At 41.3% G+C, this 21,828-nt stretch overlaps 2 protein-coding genes across 2 annotated transcripts in view; one reads left to right on the top strand and one right to left on the bottom strand.

The window, feature by feature from the left end:
* Window positions 1-4,445: 4,445 nt before the first annotated feature.
* On the top strand, window positions 4,446-18,256 carry LOC139452344 (SH3 and PX domain-containing protein 2B-like). The gene is made up of 3 exons (XM_071233793.1): window positions 4,446-5,240; window positions 16,458-16,555; window positions 17,783-18,256. Exons 1-3 carry the CDS (start codon window positions 4,979-4,981, stop codon window positions 17,915-17,917), a joined length of 495 nt encoding a protein of 164 aa, XP_071089894.1. The 5' UTR covers window positions 4,446-4,978; the 3' UTR covers window positions 17,918-18,256.
* A 3,005-nt stretch (window positions 18,257-21,261) lies between these two features.
* The window catches only part of LOC139452337 (uncharacterized), a 17,773-nt gene continuing 17,206 nt past the window's right edge, over window positions 21,262-21,828 (bottom strand). Inside the window, exon 6 of the mRNA XM_071233779.1 lies at window positions 21,262-21,828. This exon is cut by the window's right edge and continues 1,181 nt beyond it. The gene's annotated coding sequence lies outside the window, so the exon portion shown is untranslated.

Below are 21,828 nucleotides of genomic sequence, written 5' to 3'. Positions count from 1 at the left end.
ATGTCAATAAAAATTGAATGTACACAACATAGTTTGTTTTGAGTCCAATAAAGGATCAATTACTGACCCTTTGCAATTTTATCCAGACATGGTTGGTTTGTTAGTTTGTTGTTTAACGCCGCACTCAGCAATTTTCCAGTTATATGACGGCGGTCTGTAAGTAATTGGGTCTGGACCAGACAATCCAGTGATTATTATCATGAGGATCGATCCACACAATTGGGATCGATGACATGCATCAACCAAGTCAGCGAGCCTGGCCACCCGATCCCGTTAGTTGCCTTTTACGACAAGCATGGGTTGCGGACTCCACTACCTTTTTGATTGTTATTGTACCCCAATGGCTTGGATTGTTGTCCATGATGTCAATCACTGGGTTGTCTGGTCCAGACTTGATTATTTACAGGTCTTCATCATATAGCTGTAATATTGCTGTGTGCTGCACTAAGCAGCACACAAACTAACAAGCATGTTGTCCAATACTGTTACAAGTTACAACCAGGTGATTGATAAGTTCTAAGTCTTGCACAGAAAGACTTGTTTTCGTCTGTTTTGAAAGAAGGGGGAGTGTCACACATGTCAAGTCACTGAGACCTGACAGAGACTGACATAGGTTGACCCTTAGTAAGTACATGTACTCTGTGGCTTTAAACCAGCCAGCTGACTAACTATTTTTGTTTGTTTGTTGTTCGTTGTTTAACGCTGCACTCAGCAATATTCTAGCTATATGATGTGGGTCTATAAATAATCGAATTTAGACCAGACAACCCAGCGATTGACATCATGAGCATCGATGTATGCAATTGGGATACAATGACATGCATCAATTAAGTCAGTGAGCCTGATCACCTGATCCGGGTCTCACGACAAGCATGGATTGCTGAAGACCAATTTTCTTCACAGGACGACTAACTATATATACTAGCAAAACAGGTAACTGTGGCTCATATGAAGTGGGAAAATGTTATGTTATAGGAAATAACTACATCATATTTGGTCATTTGTCTGATCAATGATTTATCATAACAAATTCATTGACAAGGCCTATACCTGGTGACAGGAGACACCTTAAAGAAGGGTGGTGTATCAACTCAATTAACAATGTCAATATCGGTGCGACAACCATTTGTGATGATACAGGCGAGGCAGCGGGGTGCATGGACCATAACGGATGATTGAAAAAGGTCTAGTGGATGTTGTTTCAAATGTCCAACAAAGATTGGACCAAGGTAGCTAACTTTACAGGCTGGTTCTGGTCCTGTCGTAGGGGTTGATCGATCTCATCCCAGACATGTTCTCTCGGGGAGAGGTTTAGAAAATCGACCGTCCATGGAAGTACAGCAATGTTATGCTGCCTCAAAACGTCTGTTACATCACATGCAACGTGGGGTATGGGCCTTATGCTGTCGCAACGTGACGTGATGTCCCTGCATTTGCCCAAAGGGTAGATCATGATCTCAAACCAAGTCATCCCGGTAGCGTAGACATTCAAATTGCCATTATCGATGAGGAGTTGTGTTCTCCCATGTACTGTGATGCAACCCCATACCATTACACTTCCACCCCCGAACTGACGACGTTGATTAACGTAAGCGTCGCTGAAACGTTCTCCCGGACGCCTGTGGACCTTTGCACGACCATCAGAGCTGTCCGAATGAAACCTGGACTCATCTGTGAACAGTATACTGACCCAGCCTTGTCTTCTGAACCTTTGATGCTATCTACACCGGAATGACAGAATGTGGCAATCACTGGATTGTCTGGGTCAGACTCGATTATTTTCAGACCGTCGTCATACAGCTGGAATATTGTTGAGAGTGGAGTTAAACAACAACAACAAAAAATCTTGTATGAGTATCATGCTCCCAACAAACACCCAAACATCCAAATATTGTGCTCCGTGTATTAACATGCACGTTCAAACCGTGAATCATCACCTTCAAGTCGAGGCTATGTCTACATGGATATGTATAGTAAGATGCATTATTTAATTTCAGAATAAATTATTTTTCATTAAACTTTATGTGAAGCACAGTTTCTTCTTTCCGTTACGATATCTGAACAGTTTTCCGAAATGCTATATTTCCGTCAGATTCGCAACAAAATAATAATGCACGCATGCCAGCCCTCCTTGTTAATAGGTTGCATCTTGTATATATTTCTTCATAACACCCCTATGTCAGAATGGTGAGGTCTGATTCGTCCACGTGATCTTGATAAAATACTAATAGTATGTATCCCGCCTTGGAGGGAAATAAATTTCTCAGCTGGAGAATACATCCCTTACACCCCGCCACGCGTAAGACAGGCTGCACGTGGATTTCTACGAGGCGAAACACATCCTTCATACCCCGCTTCAAAGCAAAAAGCCGCATCCTTTTTCCGAGTCAATGAAAGTCGCGTGACAGCAGCACAAGTTAACCTCAACTCAATCGAGCAGCTGTTTTCTATTAATTTTGAATTTGTTTTAATTCCTTTATAATGTCATATTAAAACATGTCGGTTAGATAAATTCGTTGTAACATGATCACTCGGGGTACATGAAGTTAAAAACTGCGGTCCATTTTGTTGCAAAACGAATATATTTTTTAGCATGTTTTATTTTTACTTATAAGCAGCAAAATGTCTGCACTTGTACACATCTGACGTAATTCAAACTTAACTTACCGTTTTTATTAGTTTCAACAAAATCAGTAATGTTAGCCTCGTGTAACTAGATTTTCTGCTTCATCGATATCTTGCATTTCCGGTTCGTTTATAGGCGTGGCATGGCAAGTACTGCTGTGCTGCGTCAGGTAATAAACACCTCCTTTTTATGCAACTTGTACGAATTGCGAGTGCTACTGGTAGGTCAGGACGGGCTTACCCTTTTTCGCGAACACCTCATCCTGGTGTCATCACTGATTTTTAGTGGTCCATTCATATTTGCCCTTTACGCCAAGTAGAATCAGTTTCGGCCAATTTGCGCTGTATGTATATGTTGTAATGTGAACGTTTATGCCAACGTCAGAGGATGATCTAATTAATATCTCTTCTTTTGCCAACATCAAACAAATTCTGTATTCTGAAGTTCTGAGACTATTCAGAATACAGCAGTAGGAACTTTATGTGGGCGGACGGTGTTTCTTTGGGTTTCAAGGAGTCAAAACTTTGCGTACAAATTAAATCAAACACATGTTGCTTCACGCGAAAATTTCGGTAAAGTAACTCTCTTCTCATTCAACTTTGATTGGTAAACATCCTGTGTTATGTTAAAAGTGGTAAAAAACTGACGAATATATGCGCCATTTACATAGACCATTTACATACTTTATTTACATACCTAAGTTGATTTTCATGTGAACGCATAGTACATTCGCATATACACACGTATGTATAGTTACTTAAGTGAGTAAATGTTGTATAAGTGGGTGGGTGGGTAGTCTAATAAGTAAAGCATTGCCTCGTCACGCCGATGCTGTGTGAAGTACAGTATTTGTCCATGGAAGTTATTTGCCCCGTGAAGATCTGGGGTAGAATAGATCTTCAGCAACTCCAGCTTGCTGTAAAAGGCGACTATGCTTGTAGTTGGAAGCGATTATTAACGGGATCGGGTGGTCAGGCTCACTGACTTGGTTGATGCATGTCATTGTATCCCAATTGCGTGGATCGATGCTCATGATGTGGATTGCCTGGTACAGACTCGATTATTTACAGAGCTATCATATATAGCTAGAATATTGCTGAGTGCAGCGTTAAACTGCAATGACTCTTAACACATGTTCATTCAGGCTGAAGGTCAATGGCCCACTTGCACAAAGCGGTCTAAGTCTATGCTAAAGTATGGAAGTTAAGATCATCTTAGCGCTAAGGTCGCTTTGTGCAAGTGGGCCCTGGTTCGATTCCAAAAATGCGTACAACGTGTAAAGTACAGTCATGAGGTCCCCGGCCCTATGTGCCTGAACTATTGCTAAAAATGTCGTAAAACCCTACTCACTCACAACTGCTTCCAATAATGAGTACCGCGAGTATTTCAGATCAAAGAATTTGTTCGTGATTCAAACCAGGGTTCGACATCAACTACATATCATGTCAGAATAGTTTTGTGATTGCACCAAGCAGGTGTTAATGGCCAAATCAGGTACCTACCTCTTCAGGGAAATAAACCACTGCTGCTACCTTTTCAGACCAATAAATAAACGTTAATTCGGCCCAGATTTATAGCCAGCGAGAGGCCTGATGATAGTGATGGGCCTTTTTGATGATAATAGTTGTGAAATAATTGAAATCGGAAGCGTAAATTGAGACGATGAGGAGACTGTTTTACCATAGTTACACGATAAACGACGTAAACTGATGTACTGAGAGCACTAGCCAATCTGCTGCAGCCTAGAAATATGATCTCTTTATGAAAGTGTGAGAAGTTCTATCCGAGCCTGTCGGCCATGCAGACGAGAGCGATCATTCAGAGATCTCCACCTGGGCTGTATCTGCTGGTTCATTGTGTGTGTTGTTGCAGATGCTGTTTATATTATCCGCGCAAACAGTAGCGATGGGCTGGGTGCAGTCGGTGGTGAGCAGACGATAACCGGAGCAGACGATAACTCGCGACTTGATATGACTTTTCAACAATCTCGGAATGATTGTGTTTTAGTTCCGTCTTGTGTTTTAATGGATGATCGGTTTCCAGCGCTCACACTAAAGAAAATTACCCAGCTGCGAAGCTGATGATTTCAATGACAGTATCTTAATAACCGGCCATAATTTGAAAGGATCCGTGGCTGGCGTTGTTTACGGCCCACTGTGGACTACCGTGATAGCCGAGCCAGATAACAGATCTCGTACTGTATTGAGATGTGAAGAGAGCTAGCGCTGTCGTCTGCTCGAACAACATGGCGGACGGAGAGGGTAAAACGGTGTTATTATCCCCCTCGCTGCAATGAAGTCGACAAAGAAGTGAAAGTTTATAAATGTCTCAACCGGCTTAGAAGTGTTGAGAATGGCGTCGAGTGTGTGGGACTCGCTCACATGCGCTAATTTATTTGTAGCCTTCGCTACAGTCACTGGATTTGCCGAGAAGAAAATGGGACGACTGAGTATGGAATATGTGTTCGTCGTTGAGGTGTTTTGGTCGGATGGAAGGACGTCTTATATTAGAAGAACTTACAAAGACTTCCTCAGGTTCTATAAACATCTAGTGTCTCAGTTTCGGTCTAAGGACGCACCTGACAACGATGTGATCCCACTCCCGCGACTAGAAGGTAACAGTACAATGGTTGATAATTGCGTCAGGAAGTTTCAGTAACAAACGAATAAACATGACATAAAGTTAATCCTGTCATAATTGCCTTACATTATATTCATGTCTCGATGTTTATAATAATTTTGTTGACGCACAAATGGAGGTCGTGTTTATATTTTAACCCGTGTCTAATTCTATTGTATTTGAATGATCCTTAATTTAAACATTCAGTTTTGGGTGTAACACGTATTTAACGCGACTTGTGGCCCGTGCACAATATGTCCTCTTCACCCGGTCGCCATGTAATCAAATACGTGTGTATAAATGTGTATCTAGGTTTCTAATGAACCCAGAGATGCGGCGTACGTATAGACGGGTTCAGTTTCCATCCAGTGCCGGTTGTTCTGGCGAGGCCAAACAGTAAACACTGTGTTGAAACACAGCGACGTGGCAACTCGCAACTGAACCACCCTGCCTCGGTGCAGAAAGTTTCGGTCACGTGGGACATTCTGGGAGTGTTTAGCGTTAACTTTAATATCCGCGAAATAAATCTTGCCGCTTGTCAAAATATAGCGTTATTAGTTACCGTACATGTTTGAATTTGCCACACTTTTTCTATTGCGGGTTGTTCGCTGTGGTACACACGCAGGAAAATATTAATGATATAATCTGCATGTATACAAATATGTTCGCGATGCTTCAAGGAAGGGTTTATGGGTGTGCGAATATATATATTTTTCTTTTGTTTCACAATTTAGAAATAGTATTAGCATCAATTATCATAACTAATAATAAAATAAGGGTTAATAATTTATTATAAGACAATTGATAGCATTCATCGTAAATGAGCCGATGGACATTTTCAATGAACATTACGTTAATGAGCTGTATACTATGGTAAAACTGATGTTATAGGAACCCTTTTCACTGTCTACCCAGGCCAGTGGGGTAGACTAGCGGTAAAGCGTTCGCCGTCACGCGGGAGACCCAGGTTCGATTCCCAATCAGGTACATTGCGTGAAGTCTTGGTGTACCTCGAGATGGGGCTGGTATATAGCTATACGTTGCGTTAACGTCTACTCAGTCCTTCAGTGATGGGATCACGAAATGTTGCATTTACCCGATGGCAATATTGATTATGATTTCTATGTGGGTCAATCGACACCCGGAGAGCAACCTTTCTCCTCAAGTATAAGTATACATGGGTATGTGTGCGCGATATGCATTGTTGGAGAACTATAACCACCAAACCGTGTCGCCATTGCTAAATACACTCAACTATATCGGTGAAAGCAAACGGGCCTGTTTCTCCCTTGCGACCATTAAACAGACGGGCGAAGCCATTCAGTTCATATTGAATGAGCATGTATGTATAGGTATTTGAATGAACATAGATATGACCCGAGGTATATACATGACCTGGGGAATTAGCAGTAAAATAAAGTGAGCTCGTGGCCTCGTTTTTGTGTTGACATTGTTATCTCTTGTTGGGGTATTGTATGATTTCGTGCAACAATTGGTTGAAGGCAGGGCTCAAGTGTCTGTTCAGGTATGCGTATTCTTATGAAAGTAAACCTGTGTTATAAATGTTCATAAATTGTGCTTACGTAGGCAATTTGTCATAGCGGAGCTCATTTTTAGATTTCATATATATACTCAAAATGAAAATAAGGGAACAGATTTCATAATAACAATTATAGCATATGATAATTTGAGCTTATTGCCGCAGTGGGTATTATTTCAGTTATATCACGGCGTGTCAGTTTAAATCAGGCTGGATTATGAAAGTTAAGTGACCCTGAAAATTCCGTTAGCAGACAAAGGAAGTTTGTTCCGAATGAGAGAATAACGTGTAGGACTGCGAAACATTCAAAACTTTCTTTATTTGCTAACAGAATGTTGTATAGTGTATATCAATCCAACAGTCATTGATTTCCTGCGTTAGATGATTTTTTAGATTTTGATTTTTTTTAGATTGTGTTAAACTGCCCTTAGATATATGAGGAAGACTTTACACAGGCTCTCTTGATATAAAATAAAAAGAGCCAGGAGAATATTTTAGTTCCTGAAACTGAAGAAATCAACACGTCTGTATTATAGATTTGCTTTGGGGTTTTCGGGTTCTTTTATTTGACTGTCCGAATGATAGACTGTCACGACACTTTCCCTTCAATGTATCGTATGACTTACAGTTTGGTCTGCTGTTATTGAAGCTATTGATTCCAAATTAGAGTAACTTCCGGATGAGTATTGACTTTTACTTGTGCCTTGACACACTTCCTGATTTGTTTGTTTGTTTGTTTGTTGTTTAAAGCCGCACTCAGCAATATTCCAGCTATATGACGGCGGTCTGTAAATAATCGAGTATGGACCAGACAATCCAGTGATTGACATCATGAGCATCGATTAACGCAATTGGGATACGATGGCATGCATCAACCAAGCTGACCACCCGATCCCGTTAGTCACCCCTTACGACAAGCATAGACGCCTTTTACGGCAAGCATGGGTTGCTGAAATCCTATTCTACCCCGGGTCTTCACGGGGCTCCTTATTTGCAACGACAGGTGAAGAAGTAAACTGGCAAAGGAAAGTTACGCTAGAAAATTGGATTTGGCCCCAAAATTACAAACGTTATGAAAACGTTACTTGGCTGAAAACAGTCGCCAAAACACTTAGGGTCCTAAATACAACTATGACACCCGTGTGAAATACATCAATATCGAATAAGCATTTCTTGATTGCTAATTTTTAGCAACCAGGAAACATGAGTGTATACTTTCTTTTGCCCGGCAGTTTCAACTGTAACGTGACAGTAATATCCCTTACGTCATTTTGACCGTTCGGCTGCAGAGGTCTAATCACTTATCACACGCCACTTAACAAATGCCAATGATGTGAGCGCTCATTGAGACCGATTGCTAATAATTACCCCCTAACTCGTTAACGACTAGCTTGAACCAAGGTTTCAAAGGCAGTATCTTATGTACTTGATTGTGTTTGTTCTGGCACCAGTCGATCCTGATAAGTAGATCTCCGGATATGTGCCTAGATTTAGCTCGATCCTTGAAGCGATGCTCAACGAGACTAGACTGTATATGAAACGGAGGCTGTGTTTTTCCTGCATCACTTGAACTACTTTCAAACCATACCCTCGCGCTGTACCGGAGTCTCACAATTTATCCTACGTTCATCCACGTAAGAAAATGTCAACAAAAAATTAAGCCAGAGAATTTTTCATCGAATCTGTTCCTGTGGGCATTCCTGACGAACTAACCTTAACGTGGATCGGGTGGTCATAACGTGTGACGGCTCATTGTTAAAGCGTATGGGGCAGTATTGATTATTGCCCATGCTATCAACCATTGGTTTGTCTGGTCCCGACTCGATTATTTCCAGGCCGGCCTCATATAGCTTGGATACTGCTGACTGGCGTAAAATATTATGCACTCACTTCATCGTATCACTCACTCACTCACTCTTCGTATTCACATTAATCCTCATTTACTGTACTTATTAATTGGTTGAAGGCCTCAGATGTTTAACACTTAATGCCAAAACTTTAAGTCTGCCTCAATGACACAATGGTTTTCAGAGCAAGATAACGCTTATCTTTTAGAAAGTACATAATACATAGAACATCTGTATGTTCTTGTTGAATAACATGTTTTTTCTTATCTCGTGACTTTACAAAGCAGAAGACCCGTGAAAGTCCGTGGTAGAGGAGGTCTTCAGCAACCCATGCTTGCCGGAAACGGCGACTATGCGTGTCGTAGGAGGCGGCTAACGGGATCGGGTGACCAGGCTTGCTGACTTGCTTGAAGCACGTCATCGTATCCCAATTGCGTGGACGTGACGTCATGACGTCAATCACTGGATTGTCTGGTCCAGACTCGATTATTTACAGACCGGCGTCATATAGCTGGAATATTGCTGAGTGCGACGTTGAACAACAAACAAACAAAAAAAAGCAGTAAACTAGTAAAGAAAACATACATTCTATATACTTTACAATACATGTCAGTTATCAGTGAATAATATCAACAGCATCTATGCCAAAAGATGAGCATATACTCAAAATGAGTATGTGTACTATTCAACTATGTATATTTTTTTCATTAAACTCATCCTCGGAACTCAGGGTTGTCACACGCACACAGAATCGTCAACGCTTAATGTTTCGGCGGTCCCCGGAAATCATATTTCGTAGGTTTTATCAAATCACGCAAAGATCTATTTCAAACTAATGCAAGTATAGATTTTTGGACACACGCACTATTGAATCTAATGTAATGTCTTTAATGCAATATACATATATCTATTGCATGACCAGTTCCATTTAATGAAACATCAAGCTCTAATGTACAGAAAGCCATACCCCAGACACACTGAACACAACGACTCAAAGAGCTAGGTCACATTGTGTGAATGACATTTCTAGAATGGCTAGCTACTACATTCAGAGATCTTTGTGCAAACTTTTGTACATGGAATAACGACCGTCTAATGTCCTCCAGTGGACTTTTACACAACTCCGGTAATGCGTTCGTATGTGTAAAGGAGAATAACCTTTGTAAGCTACGTCTGTAAACACGGAGAATTACATATTTGTGGATATACTCGGCTGATGACAATAAGACCACATCAGTGTATGAAACCTGAAAGGCACGTTTCCCTCTAATGAAATGTTTTCCTGTACTCAGAGTTGTGACTGAGGCTTTGTTTATTTTTTCATTATTTGCATGTACGTGCCTTTTATGAAAATGTACCAAAACACATCTACAAGTATGCTCTGTTTTGTCAATTAATGTGTTTTTGTGAAATTTATCCGCAACAATGAGACCCTTTCAACTCCATACATGGCTTAAGACGATTAACTTCGCGGTCCTGGCACAATCCTTATCGACGCTGTGGTCTTATGTCGACAATGCAGTCTAATGGCGGCACTCCGTTTGTCTCGAACTCGACATGTCTTCCGAACTATCCGATGTATTATTTCTCCTTTCTATTATGATACATGCCCTCTCATCGATACCTTGGCTTCGTTTTAGAGACCGGTTAGAACAAGTCGTTAAAAATCGCCGTAATCATATTTCAAACATTAATTTGTGTTATTTTAGAGATGGAGATTGTGACGTAGTTATCATTATATAGAATGGACACACTGGATAGTTAAGGATGCAGCCTTGTTCCACAAAGTGATCTTAGCCCTAAGTTGATCGTAACTCCCATTCTTTAACACTGACTTACGACAATCGCAGCGCTAAGATCGCTTTGTGGAACGGGGCCCTGGGCTTAGCGACGTAAAATATTCAGCTATGGTTGGCATTTTGCCCTCACGTAATTGCTGAAGGACATAACATCATACCATTACACGGACGTTGTTCATCACCTTTGACCGCATGTAGGGTTGAAACCTTTGACCTCTTCTATCAGCCCAGCGGTTACATGGTCTGTCAGTGACTCAGTGTGCAGCGTGATGACAGGGTGATATAAGACTTGACCCCAGCAACAGCTCCGACTTGCAAACTCGACTATGTAAACTAACATCTAGTCTCTGAAATATACATATCGTACAGAAAAAAACCAGTTGTTCAGTTATCTTAATAAAAATATAATAAAAGGGAGCCCAGTGACTCTCTTCATTCCTGATACTGCAGTAATCTAGACTTGCCAAACATTATAGACTTGCATGGGCTGTATTTGATATATATTTGTATCAGGGTCTGTAAGACAGACTATCGACTATGATAAACACCATTAATGAAAATGTCGCGTTTGTTTCATTTGTCATTTAAGTGTGATAGTCATTGTTACTTCCTTTAATTGATCTTTATGCGTTAGTGAGTGAGTTGGGTACTACGGTGCCCACAACGACGTGCAGCTGTCCATGCCTGGAGTAATGAGTGAGATTTTACGGTTCTTTGAGGCAACATTGCAGTCAAATTGGTTAAACGACACCGGAAGAGCTCCAGATTAGTTACGTATTTGAGTACAATACGCAAACTAAATCCCCATTACCAAATTAATTTTGAGTTGCTTGCGTACAAATATGCACAAACACAAACGCAATAGAATAACAACGCTCTGCGTAATACCCAATGTAGTCCTGTGGAATATATATACACACACTTAAAGCCTAGGCAAGTCTAGTTCAAACTAAACTTCTTTCGAAGAAGAAAAAATATATTTAAAGAACTGCTTTCATTGACTAAGTGTTAGTCTATACCCAATGTATCCTCTTCAAATTGTATATCTGTATGTTATCTTCATTTACAGAGAAAATGCAGGTATGACTCATGCATGAACTCGAGTCTACGCTGTGAATAATGCATAAACTGGCGCTACGTCTGGATTATTGTTAATTAGACGTGTATGTCGCTGTTGTGAGTCTAAGTGACAAGTTACACACTCGGGGCAGCACACGAACAGACATAAAGTAGACGTCACCAGAAACAGCATTTAAGCAGAATTATTTAAATAATGTTTACTTATTAGCGTAAAAAACAACAAACCGGACCAATGGGGTAACAATACCCAAAAGGAAACTAGCAAAGCCCAAAGCGAATGATAACATGTGAGTAAATACACGATGACTCAAATCCTTGACATCCATAGTGGATTTCTTGAAAGTCCTCGAAAATATGTCGAATTAACAGTAGTGCTTAGAAAGCGGAGTGTTTTTTCATTTGTTTAACGCCGCACTCAGCAATATTCCAACTATATGACAGCGATATGTAAATAATCGAGTCCGGACCAGACAATCCAGTGTGACATCATGAACGTTGATCCACACAATTGCGACACCATGACATGCATCAACCATGTCAGCGGACCTAACCACCCGATCGCGTTAGTCGCCTCTTACGACTAACATAGTCGCCTTTTACGGCAAGCATGGGTTGCTGAAGACCTATTCCACCCCGGATCTTTACGGGTCGGAGAAGCAAATCAGAATAGGCAATGTGTAAATAATGTCTGCCACTCTTCGTGAACAGTTTTGTTTCAGATGGGCGGATTTTTTGTGTTTCGAATTTTGTTTCAAATTTAATGTTTGCTCACGCAGAACTGATTTCATTCCATTCAGGTTCATATTGGACTTTTGGACTATTTAGTTTATATATTTAATGCGGTCCGGTCAATGGTGAGAAATTATCATATTTATTCATATGACAAGTTTCTCAAGACGATGTGAAACACGACGTATTAAGACAAAGACAAACACCGTGCCCGTCAACTGACTTTGCTGCAACAGCATTCTTTAATCATTCAGGATTGTATTGTTTATTGAATCCAGTCACGAACTCCTCTTCCTGAAATCAGGCGTGGTTCATATCACAAATAACTAGCGTCTAGCCAGTCTTTGCTCAGCGATGAAACGACAAAACTTATAGCACCCAAGGGAGACAACTGTAACCGCGGCCGCCATCTTGATATTTGCCATTTGGCCCGTGAACCATGCTGTTTCATCCTTTATCTCGGAATTATTGTTTACTCGATCCCGCGAGATGTGGCAAGAATTGCAGGAGTTTGACCCCCTCGGTTAGAATACCCCTCCTTAACGACCATTAACTATGGGCCAAGCTGATTAAATAACCGGCTTCCATTTTGTGATAAGAGAAAAACTAGGCCTTAATGGAATTCTGGCCATATTGTTCCGTCATCTATTTGATTTAAAAGTTAGAAAAAAGTTTGGTGGTAAACTGTCCCAGTAAGCGTTGCCCGTACAGTAACGATGTTTCTGAGTTGGGTTTAGTCAGAGACCATATAATTGATTATATGGTCTCTGGTTTAGTTAAATAATAACATCACGCATTCACATTATTTACGAAGCTGTAAAATAAATGGAATAACTGGATAATAACTGACCCAATTTATTTTGGCTTCATACGTTATTTTGCTTATATAAACACCTATGTTCCACTCAAATCAAACAATTCTTTTTAAGGAGATGTGTATTTTGGCAATTTGAAACGTTAAGACCGTGGAACAAACGTTTGAATGTAAATTAAACTTAAAATATATGCTCAAAATTCAAAGTGCGAAAAATGGGAAAAAGAAACACGAAAATAATTTCTGTTCATGTACATAGTATTCCGAAGGCTGTTTTATATAATGCCCGGCATATTGATAATGGAGTTCAAGAGTAGTATATGTATAAGGGGATGGTATATCGACTAATACTACGCTTCCCCTCACAGCTGCCCCAGTTTCCCTCCCCGGGAGGTAGGTGAGGTATTTCCATGGCCTTTAGAGCGGAGCTACCGCATAGAATATTTTTGACATTTTCAGGAACACGAGCCGGGCGGGGACATACCGTATTGAGTTACCTCCCATCGCCATGTGTAAACAGTGAACAGTTACGGCTGAAGTGAGTGATTAACGCCGCTTTGAACAGCATTTCAGTTATATCTGGGATTGTCAGCTTAATGGAAGGAAACCCCCAAATGACGAAAGCTGTAATCGTTAATCACGACCAAGCATCGTAATAGGGACGAATCTGAGATTCGAACCCACGATCACCGGATTCCCGCAACCTATTGAAGTCACCCAGAGCTCCAGATAAGCTGCGTATCTGCGTAAAATACGCATCAGAAATGCAGAAATATGCAGTAAAATAAAATCCAAGCGTATCAAATACGCAACGAACATTACAGATACGCTACAAAAATAAATCTCGTGTGTATCATCAAAATATTGTGAAGTAACCCTGCGTATTTGATTAGCAAATCGGCAACTATAAACGCGCATTCCGTCAACCTTGCCAAACTCCACGATGACAGTTGCATCATGATCATTTGCCATTACACTTTCTTGTGGAAGTATCGTGGTATTTTTGAGTCCTACAAAGCTCTCGAACCCACACGACACCAGTTTGCAGGGACAAGATGAATAGTGTTTTTAAATATTTAACTTAAATACCCACATGTGTCAAAACTAGTGGGTAACAGAAATTTGAATACCCAGATAGAATTACTGATATCCAATGATTTTAAAATGCATGGGTAAAATACCCACATCACCAAAAGCTTATCTGGAGCTCTGTCATTTTTTATAAATAAATAAGTCAACAATAATAGATTCACAGCCTGTCTATTTGTCCGTGACATCGTTCAGCGAAACTAATAATGTAACACAAGTGACCAGGATGTCCGCCAGAGGGCGTGGCCACGGGCCTATAAAAATGGTTGTATAGGTTCAAGTAGACTAACATTTAGTCTCTGAAATCTTATATTACACAATATCCTTCTTGACTCTAAAAATAAAAAAAATCCCTATGCTGATGTGGAATAGAGCTAGCTTGAGCTGGCTAGACTTGCTTTTGTATGCATTTCTAGATTATTATTATTTTTTCATAAAATAAATATATTCCACGGTCATGGTGCAGGACTAAGGTTCAAGGCGTGGCTTAATACTTTCATAGTTTCATCACGGACCTATATAGGTCCTTGTTTTCATGGAATAATTCTTGGTTAGCAGCCATAGAATCACTTGTAATTTTTGTATTGGGTTTTAGATAATACATGCGCTGAACCAGGGAATTTATATTTAACCTAAAAAGACTCCTCGGTCCCATCTTCCCGAGGCAAGGGAAACTGGACTTTTATAGTCAGTTAACTCCCTTACCTCGGTCCTCAAGCAATCAGTTTATGCGTCCCGCGTTAGAATAGGTATAAAACCTAACGAAGGACGCTTAAAACTCCATGTACCCCGACTGATCCTGCTTCAACGAATTTATCTTATCGACATGTTTTAATTTGACATTGTAAAATAATTCAAACAAATTCAAAATTGAAAGAAAACAGGCCTTCGATTGAGCTTAGGTTATGCGTTATGTCACGTGACTCCATTGACTTGGAAAGAGTGTGCGCCTTTTTGCTTGTAAGCGTCGTATACGGGATTTATTCCCCCGCTGAGAAATTTATTCCCCTCCAGCGCGAGATACACAGTATTTTATCAAGATCACGTTGACCAATCATTCTGACATGTAGGTATGATAACAAAATAGCTGTTGGTATGTTTTAAATAGGCCAAATAGTTCGGCAATTCGATCGGGGAGCATAAGAAATTTACCTTACGTGTTAGCGGGGTACACTGAAAATAATAATAGCCAATCAGAATCCGACATTCTATTTAAGGTAAGATACATTCTCTCGTGATAAACACCCTGGACTATTCGCCGCCACAGCTTCTTTCGAAATGGAGGTCGCCACCTTCATCGCTCTAATATCGAACCTCGCACACACTTTCCCTCCCATGAGAGTAACGTAATTGGGTGTTGTACTAGACTAGCGTCGGGCCGTTGAAATAGGGCTTAAAACAAAGTTATGGTATCGAAGGGGTACAGGATATATGTATTAATATATTGGAGAAGTTGGTTTGTTTGCTTATTTTATTGTTTAACGCCGCACTCAGCAATATTCCAGCTATATGACGGCAGTCTGTAAATAATCGAGTCTGGACCAGACAATCCAGTGATTGGGATACGATGACGTGCTTCAACCAAGTCAGCGAGCCCCTTACGAGCATAGTGGCCTTTTACGGCAAGCATGGGTTGGGCAAGCATGGGTTGCTGAAGACCTATTCTTCCCCGGATCTTTTACGGGTCTAATGGGGGTGTAATCCATTGGATAATCAAGAATGACAATCTTTTATCACAAATACGTAAACGCTATTTCATCTTGGTACACACGTCCGCGTCAATAGACCCGTGAAGATCCGGGTTTGAATTGATCTTAAGAAACCCATGCTTGTCGTATGAGGTGACTAACGGGATCGGGTGGTCAGGCTCGCTGACTTGGTTGATGTATGTCATCGATTGCGTAGATAGATGCTCATGAAGTCAATCACTGGATTGTCTGGTCCAGCCTCGATTATTTACAGACTGCCGTCATAAAGTTGGAATATTGCTGAGTGCGGCGATAAACAAAAACAACAACTCAAAAACGTCCGTTAATACGATTTTACGGATCTTGACATATCCTTGACCGAGCATAACGAATATCTGGACCAGAGCCTAAGACTGAATGTAGTGGAACGTCCTTGACCTCAGAGGTTTTGCCATAACGTATTGGAAATACAACATGGTGATGCTATATGTAGTTTAAAGTCCCAGGGTCGCCAGAGCGTGTGATCACTCCCACACTGAACCAAAAGCCACACGGTGCATGTTTAAAACTGATTGACTATTCATTACTTCAGTCAAACCAGTGTGTTCTCATCATTTATTTACCAGGTAAGCGCTGGTACAGGCGCTACACACGGGGACTGGCGGAGTACCGGGAGTTGGAGCTTCATAACTTTGTGAAAGAATTGCTCAAAGCCAGTCCAGAGGTGAGTGGGTGTTTGTTGTACAGCATCACAACTGTTTCCCTCATCCATTGTTTCAGTGTGTTATATATCTATTCCATTAGGATGAACACGATGGATGAATTAGTCACATAAGTCATACTGAGCCAGCGTCATACGACAGGATGCTAAAAATAGCCGTCCAATCAGATTACTCTCTTCAGCGAGAGACATGTTGCGCTAACTTAACCATAGGAGCTATAGTGTCAAATGGGTCCAGGGTATTTATGCCAAAAGAATGGGGATAAAATTCCCTAGCCAATCGAGGATGAGCTGTGTAATGATGGTTGCAAAGCGTAATCGGGCCTGAAGCTGGAAACCGTTGTTCTGACATAAGTTGGCGCTTAAAGGCAAGTGATCTCTGCTCAGTGAACTGGTATATACAGGTATTTCTTCGATATGGGACCTTACGATACGGTTATCGTATCAGGCACGCGTCATTGCGATCCCATACCTACACAAAACATTACAGGTCTTCTAGTCGACGATCTGGGCTGCGATTTACACCATCGGAATACGATGAAATTCTGAATCAACCAGGTGACAGAGTATTGTTTTACGCCGCTTTTAGCAATATTCCAGCAATATCACGGCGGGGGACACCAGAAGTGGGCTTCACACATTGTAGTGCGTGAGTGAGTATGGTCGGGTCTTCGGAGTGACGAGAGAACGCTTTAACAAGGCTACCCCACAGCCCCAGGTGACAGATGAGAAATGTTCGTCTCATGTTGTACCGTGGCTCTCAATACAATACGGCACCGGGACCCAATCGTTTAAGTTTGGCGCAATTCGCTATCCCTTAGGCGTGACTGGATCCAGTAATCGTAGGTTCGAATCCTAAATTCGCTTTGATTGTGATTCATGGTTTGTCAGCTCCTTACCAGTATTCGTGGTTTTCACGAAAGTTGTAACTCGTGAAGATCCGGGTTAGGATCCGGGTAAGAATAGGTGGTCAGGTTTGCTCACTTGGGTCATTCATGTCATCGTATCTCAATTGCGTGGATTGATGTTCATGATATTAATCACTGGATTGTCTGGTCCAGACTCAATTGTGACTGCCGTCACATAGCTGGAATATTGCTGAGTGCGGCGCTGAGCAACAAAAAAAACAAAACAAACTTTACTGTCGCTTTAAGAAGAGTTAAAACTCATTTGACATCGTAACAATGAGATGTTGAAATTTGCAATATAGGTAATTGTAATGAATTTCAGATGGCGTCCGAAACTATAGTCATCGATTTTTTCGAGCAGCGACCAACCGATCCTGTTCCCTGCCCAAAGGAAGACAAGCCGTTCGAGGTCCCTAACGGTCGAGATCACAGCCAGACACAACTCACTGCAAGTTGATCCAGTCTCTCCGTAGACCATGGCGTACACAAACCATACACGCCAACATATGTCCGCATCTTATGGATTATTTTATCTGATTTGGATCTGAACATTGTTTCAAATGACAGGACATTGATTTTAACACACGATCAAACTGGATGACACACTAGGCATTCTTTGGTAGGACACATCTTCTTCTGTGAAACATGTTTCCAATGATTTAACATTGTTCTGAAAACACGATCAAACCGTTTGACATTCTGAACAAGACCCGATGCCATCTCTATGAATTGAACGATCTCGAAAGGAACTCATCCAAGTACCTGTCTCTGTACGCGTCACACGGTGATTTGTTTGTTTGTTTGTTGTTTAACGCCACACTCTATTTCAGCTATATGACGGCGGTCTGTAAACAATCGAGTCTGGACCAGACAATCCCGCGATTGAGCATCGGTCCACGCAATTGGGATACGATGACGTGCATCAACCAAGTCAGAGAGCGAGCCTGACCACCCGATCCTGTTAGTCGCCTTTTTCGGGAAGCTTGGATTGCTGAAGACCTATTCTAACCCGGATCTTCACGGGTCGTCACACAACCGGTTGTTGTCGCTGAGGCCGCAATAATTAGTTACATCCAAATATATTTTTCAAACGAACTATTCAAAGCATTTGTGGATATTCACTGTTGAAGGATGTGATGTCATCAATTAAGAATAAGGGAGTACACACTGCTTTCCTGGGTGCCGTTGTACAAAGCGATCTTAGCGCTAAGTGATCGTAACTGCCATACCTTAACATAGACAGTCGTAGCGCTGAGGTAGCTTTGACAACGGTACCCTGGTTGCAGGTAGTCGGAGACAAGAGTATTATGCCAGGCGGGGTTGTTGGTTGTGAGGTGTAATACATATTCTATGATGGACTAATTATACAGTGTTTACATTGCTATTCTTGGATCTTCTGACCACTTCAGTGGTGTAGTGGATAGAGCGTCTGCCAGGAGAGTGGAGGGTTGTTGGGCAATTCCCAGGCCGAAATGGTCCTATCCGCCAAACGTCTGTATTTGTCAAATTCTTCATTGTCCTTCATGCTGTATTGAATTCCAAATTGGGCGTATTTTCTCGCCTGAAGACCCTGACACATGACACAATGTGGTTTCACCGCCGATGAGTTGTTTTTGCTGTAAAACCCGTTATGTCGGCGGAGAATGGACCAAAGGGGAGATAACCGGGGTTGAGATCGAGGGGTAGTATGCATGTATAAGGTGGACCGTTGTGATTTGGAGATATATCACATATCGAGATAGCCGAGTTCGACACAGCGAGAGTCGACAGTATTGAGTGTTGAGGAATCTGTGATGTAATGGATATGATTGGACTGTGGGCTTATTGTCCGGTATAGTGATAAAATGTAATTGTAATTTTGTTTTCATTTGACAGACCTTTGTGTTTCCTTAAACAGGAAGAATAAGCGGTATTACTTGACAAGCGTTGGACCTGCATGCTCATGTGTCATGGCAGCCCGAGGGTGTGGCAGTTACTCACGCTATCAATCACTGGTTTGTTTGAATCAGATTCGATTACCATCAAACCACCGTGATATGATTGAATACTGCCGTAAAACAACATTCACTCATTCAATCACGAACATTGGAGTGCGTGAGTTGGGTCTGACGCCACTTCGAACAGTATTCCAGTTATATCACGGCGTGTCAGCTTAATGTGGGAGGAAAGCCCGAAGTGATGCAGGTCTCAGACGTTTACCACTTCGGTGAAACCCACAAGCAGGTTAGGGGGCTGACGAACTTTGAAACATAATCGGGGCGAACCGGGATTCGAACAATCATTATGGACAAAACACATTCACCACTACGTACTTACGAAGGGAGACATATATAAGTCTTATCATTATTATTAAAGAAGAATAGTTTATCAATATTCGATCTGACAATTTAAAGAAAAGCAAACCTTTAGAAGTCGTGATTTGACGGCAGAGTGGAAACATTAACGCTGATGGATTTCCCTTCATTTGAATTATCTCCCCTTATTTGATCCTACATTGTTGCACTGTCAGCATTTTGTGAGACCTAATACAGCTTGGGAATCCAACGAGGGAATCGAACTGGACCCCGTTTTACAAAGCGATCCACCGTTACGACTGTCCTAACTATGGGAGTTAGGATTGCGTCGTGAAACGGGTTGGTTGGTTGGCTGGTTGGTTTGTTGTTTAACGCCACACTCAGCAGTATTCCAGCTATATGACGGCGGTCTGTAAATAATCGAGTCTGGACCAGACAATCCAGTGATTGACATCATGAGCATCGATCCACGCAATTGGGATCGATGACATGCTGCCCAGGTTGTTAGGCGTGACGAGCGAACACATTAACCTTTATGTTAACCTAGCGTTCATCAACGATTGGCGCAGTCCACACGCAATATTACCAAACTATAAAAAAGTACATTATGACAGGCTGCAATATGTGTACTTCATCCTCACCGTCACGGGTAATAAATAACCTGGATACCAAGAAGTAGCAGTTAGATTCTATATTTATTTAAATTCATGCGGAACATTACAAAATGGGAAAACGCTTCGTTCGTTCTCGGTATGACTTGCTGTGGGGTTATAGCTGGAGATATCACAGAGCATCAGTGAGTTTGGAGATGCAGGAATGATGTGCCTACATACTCTGACATCAACAAAACTAATACATCTTTGGGGATTAAAATTGGCAGATATTACAATATCTTTTTTTCATTAAAACCTTTATCATGTAATCAATTTAAACTGTTATTTGAGAACACGCCTATCATGAAAGTATTATGAAAAGGAAGCACGTCACCCTGTTCTTATTACTAACGGTGAATGATAAATTATCATCGCCCTGTCCATATCGCCTAGCGCACCTTACCGTAAATACTCGAGTCAGGGCCTAAATTTATTGGCTGAAACCGTCACCTGATTTGAAAGTTTTCGAAAATAATCGCCTGCAGGAAATGAAGTACCTGCGATTGGCTAAACTATGACTAGTCACAATGGTTGCCCGTCTGTGTGAACCTGTAGGCCAGAGCCTCGTTCCCCAAAGCGATCTTAGTGCTAAGGTGATCGTAAACCTATGTTAAAGCATGGGACTTATGATCACCTTAGCGCTAAGATTGCTTTGAGGAACGAGGCCCAGGCTGATATATCTCGAGTCGAGAAGAAACAACTAGATGGGAATGTGAAGTGTATCTACAACTTCGCCATCACGCACCATGCAGGCTTGAGAAGATGGCTGAGACCAGATACAGAAGGAGTATCCCTTTATTTCGTTCAATGTGCCCTGTCCCTAAATACAACATGAGACATCTTTCCACGAAAATTATATTTAATCAATGTTATTTAGTGTATATTTGTTAGTTAAATGTAAGCAGATCTGATGATAGTAGTAGTAGTAGTAGTAGTAGTAGTAGTAGAAGTAGTAGTAGTAATATTCTTATTAGTAGTACTAGTAGTGTACGCCATAGGTTTTGTGAGAAGTACTTCATTGTCTATCTACGACTACGTACTACTACTACTGCTACTGCTACGACTACGACTACGCCTACTACTAATCTGTCTAAGCATTTACATGTACAACACTCTGAATACAGTTACGAAAGACTCCAAAGGACATGAAACTTTACAGACAGTGAGCGTCAGTAATTGTACTTCCTGGTACCCACCAAACAACCCCCAGTTACCCTGGAACGCAAGTACTCTGACCCATGAGTCTCGCACATTAGGAAACTGAGTCAGCGTTAAGAAATTAAAAATATCGGTTATTTATTGCATTATCCAGAAAATAATAAACCATTAATGCCTGGTTAGGTTCAAGGACGGGCAATTCACTACATTGTTCAAGCCAGAATTAAAGCTAACCAGCCATCGAGCCCATACCCATGTGTGAC

This window comes from Haliotis cracherodii, unplaced genomic scaffold, assembly GCF_022045235.1.
Source record: "Haliotis cracherodii isolate W230 unplaced genomic scaffold, xgHalCrac1.p SCAF_10, whole genome shotgun sequence".
NCBI lineage: Eukaryota > Metazoa > Mollusca > Gastropoda > Lepetellida > Haliotidae > Haliotis > Haliotis cracherodii.
Note: the sequence above shows the minus strand (reverse complement) of the source record. Positions and strands in the feature narration are given on the sequence as shown.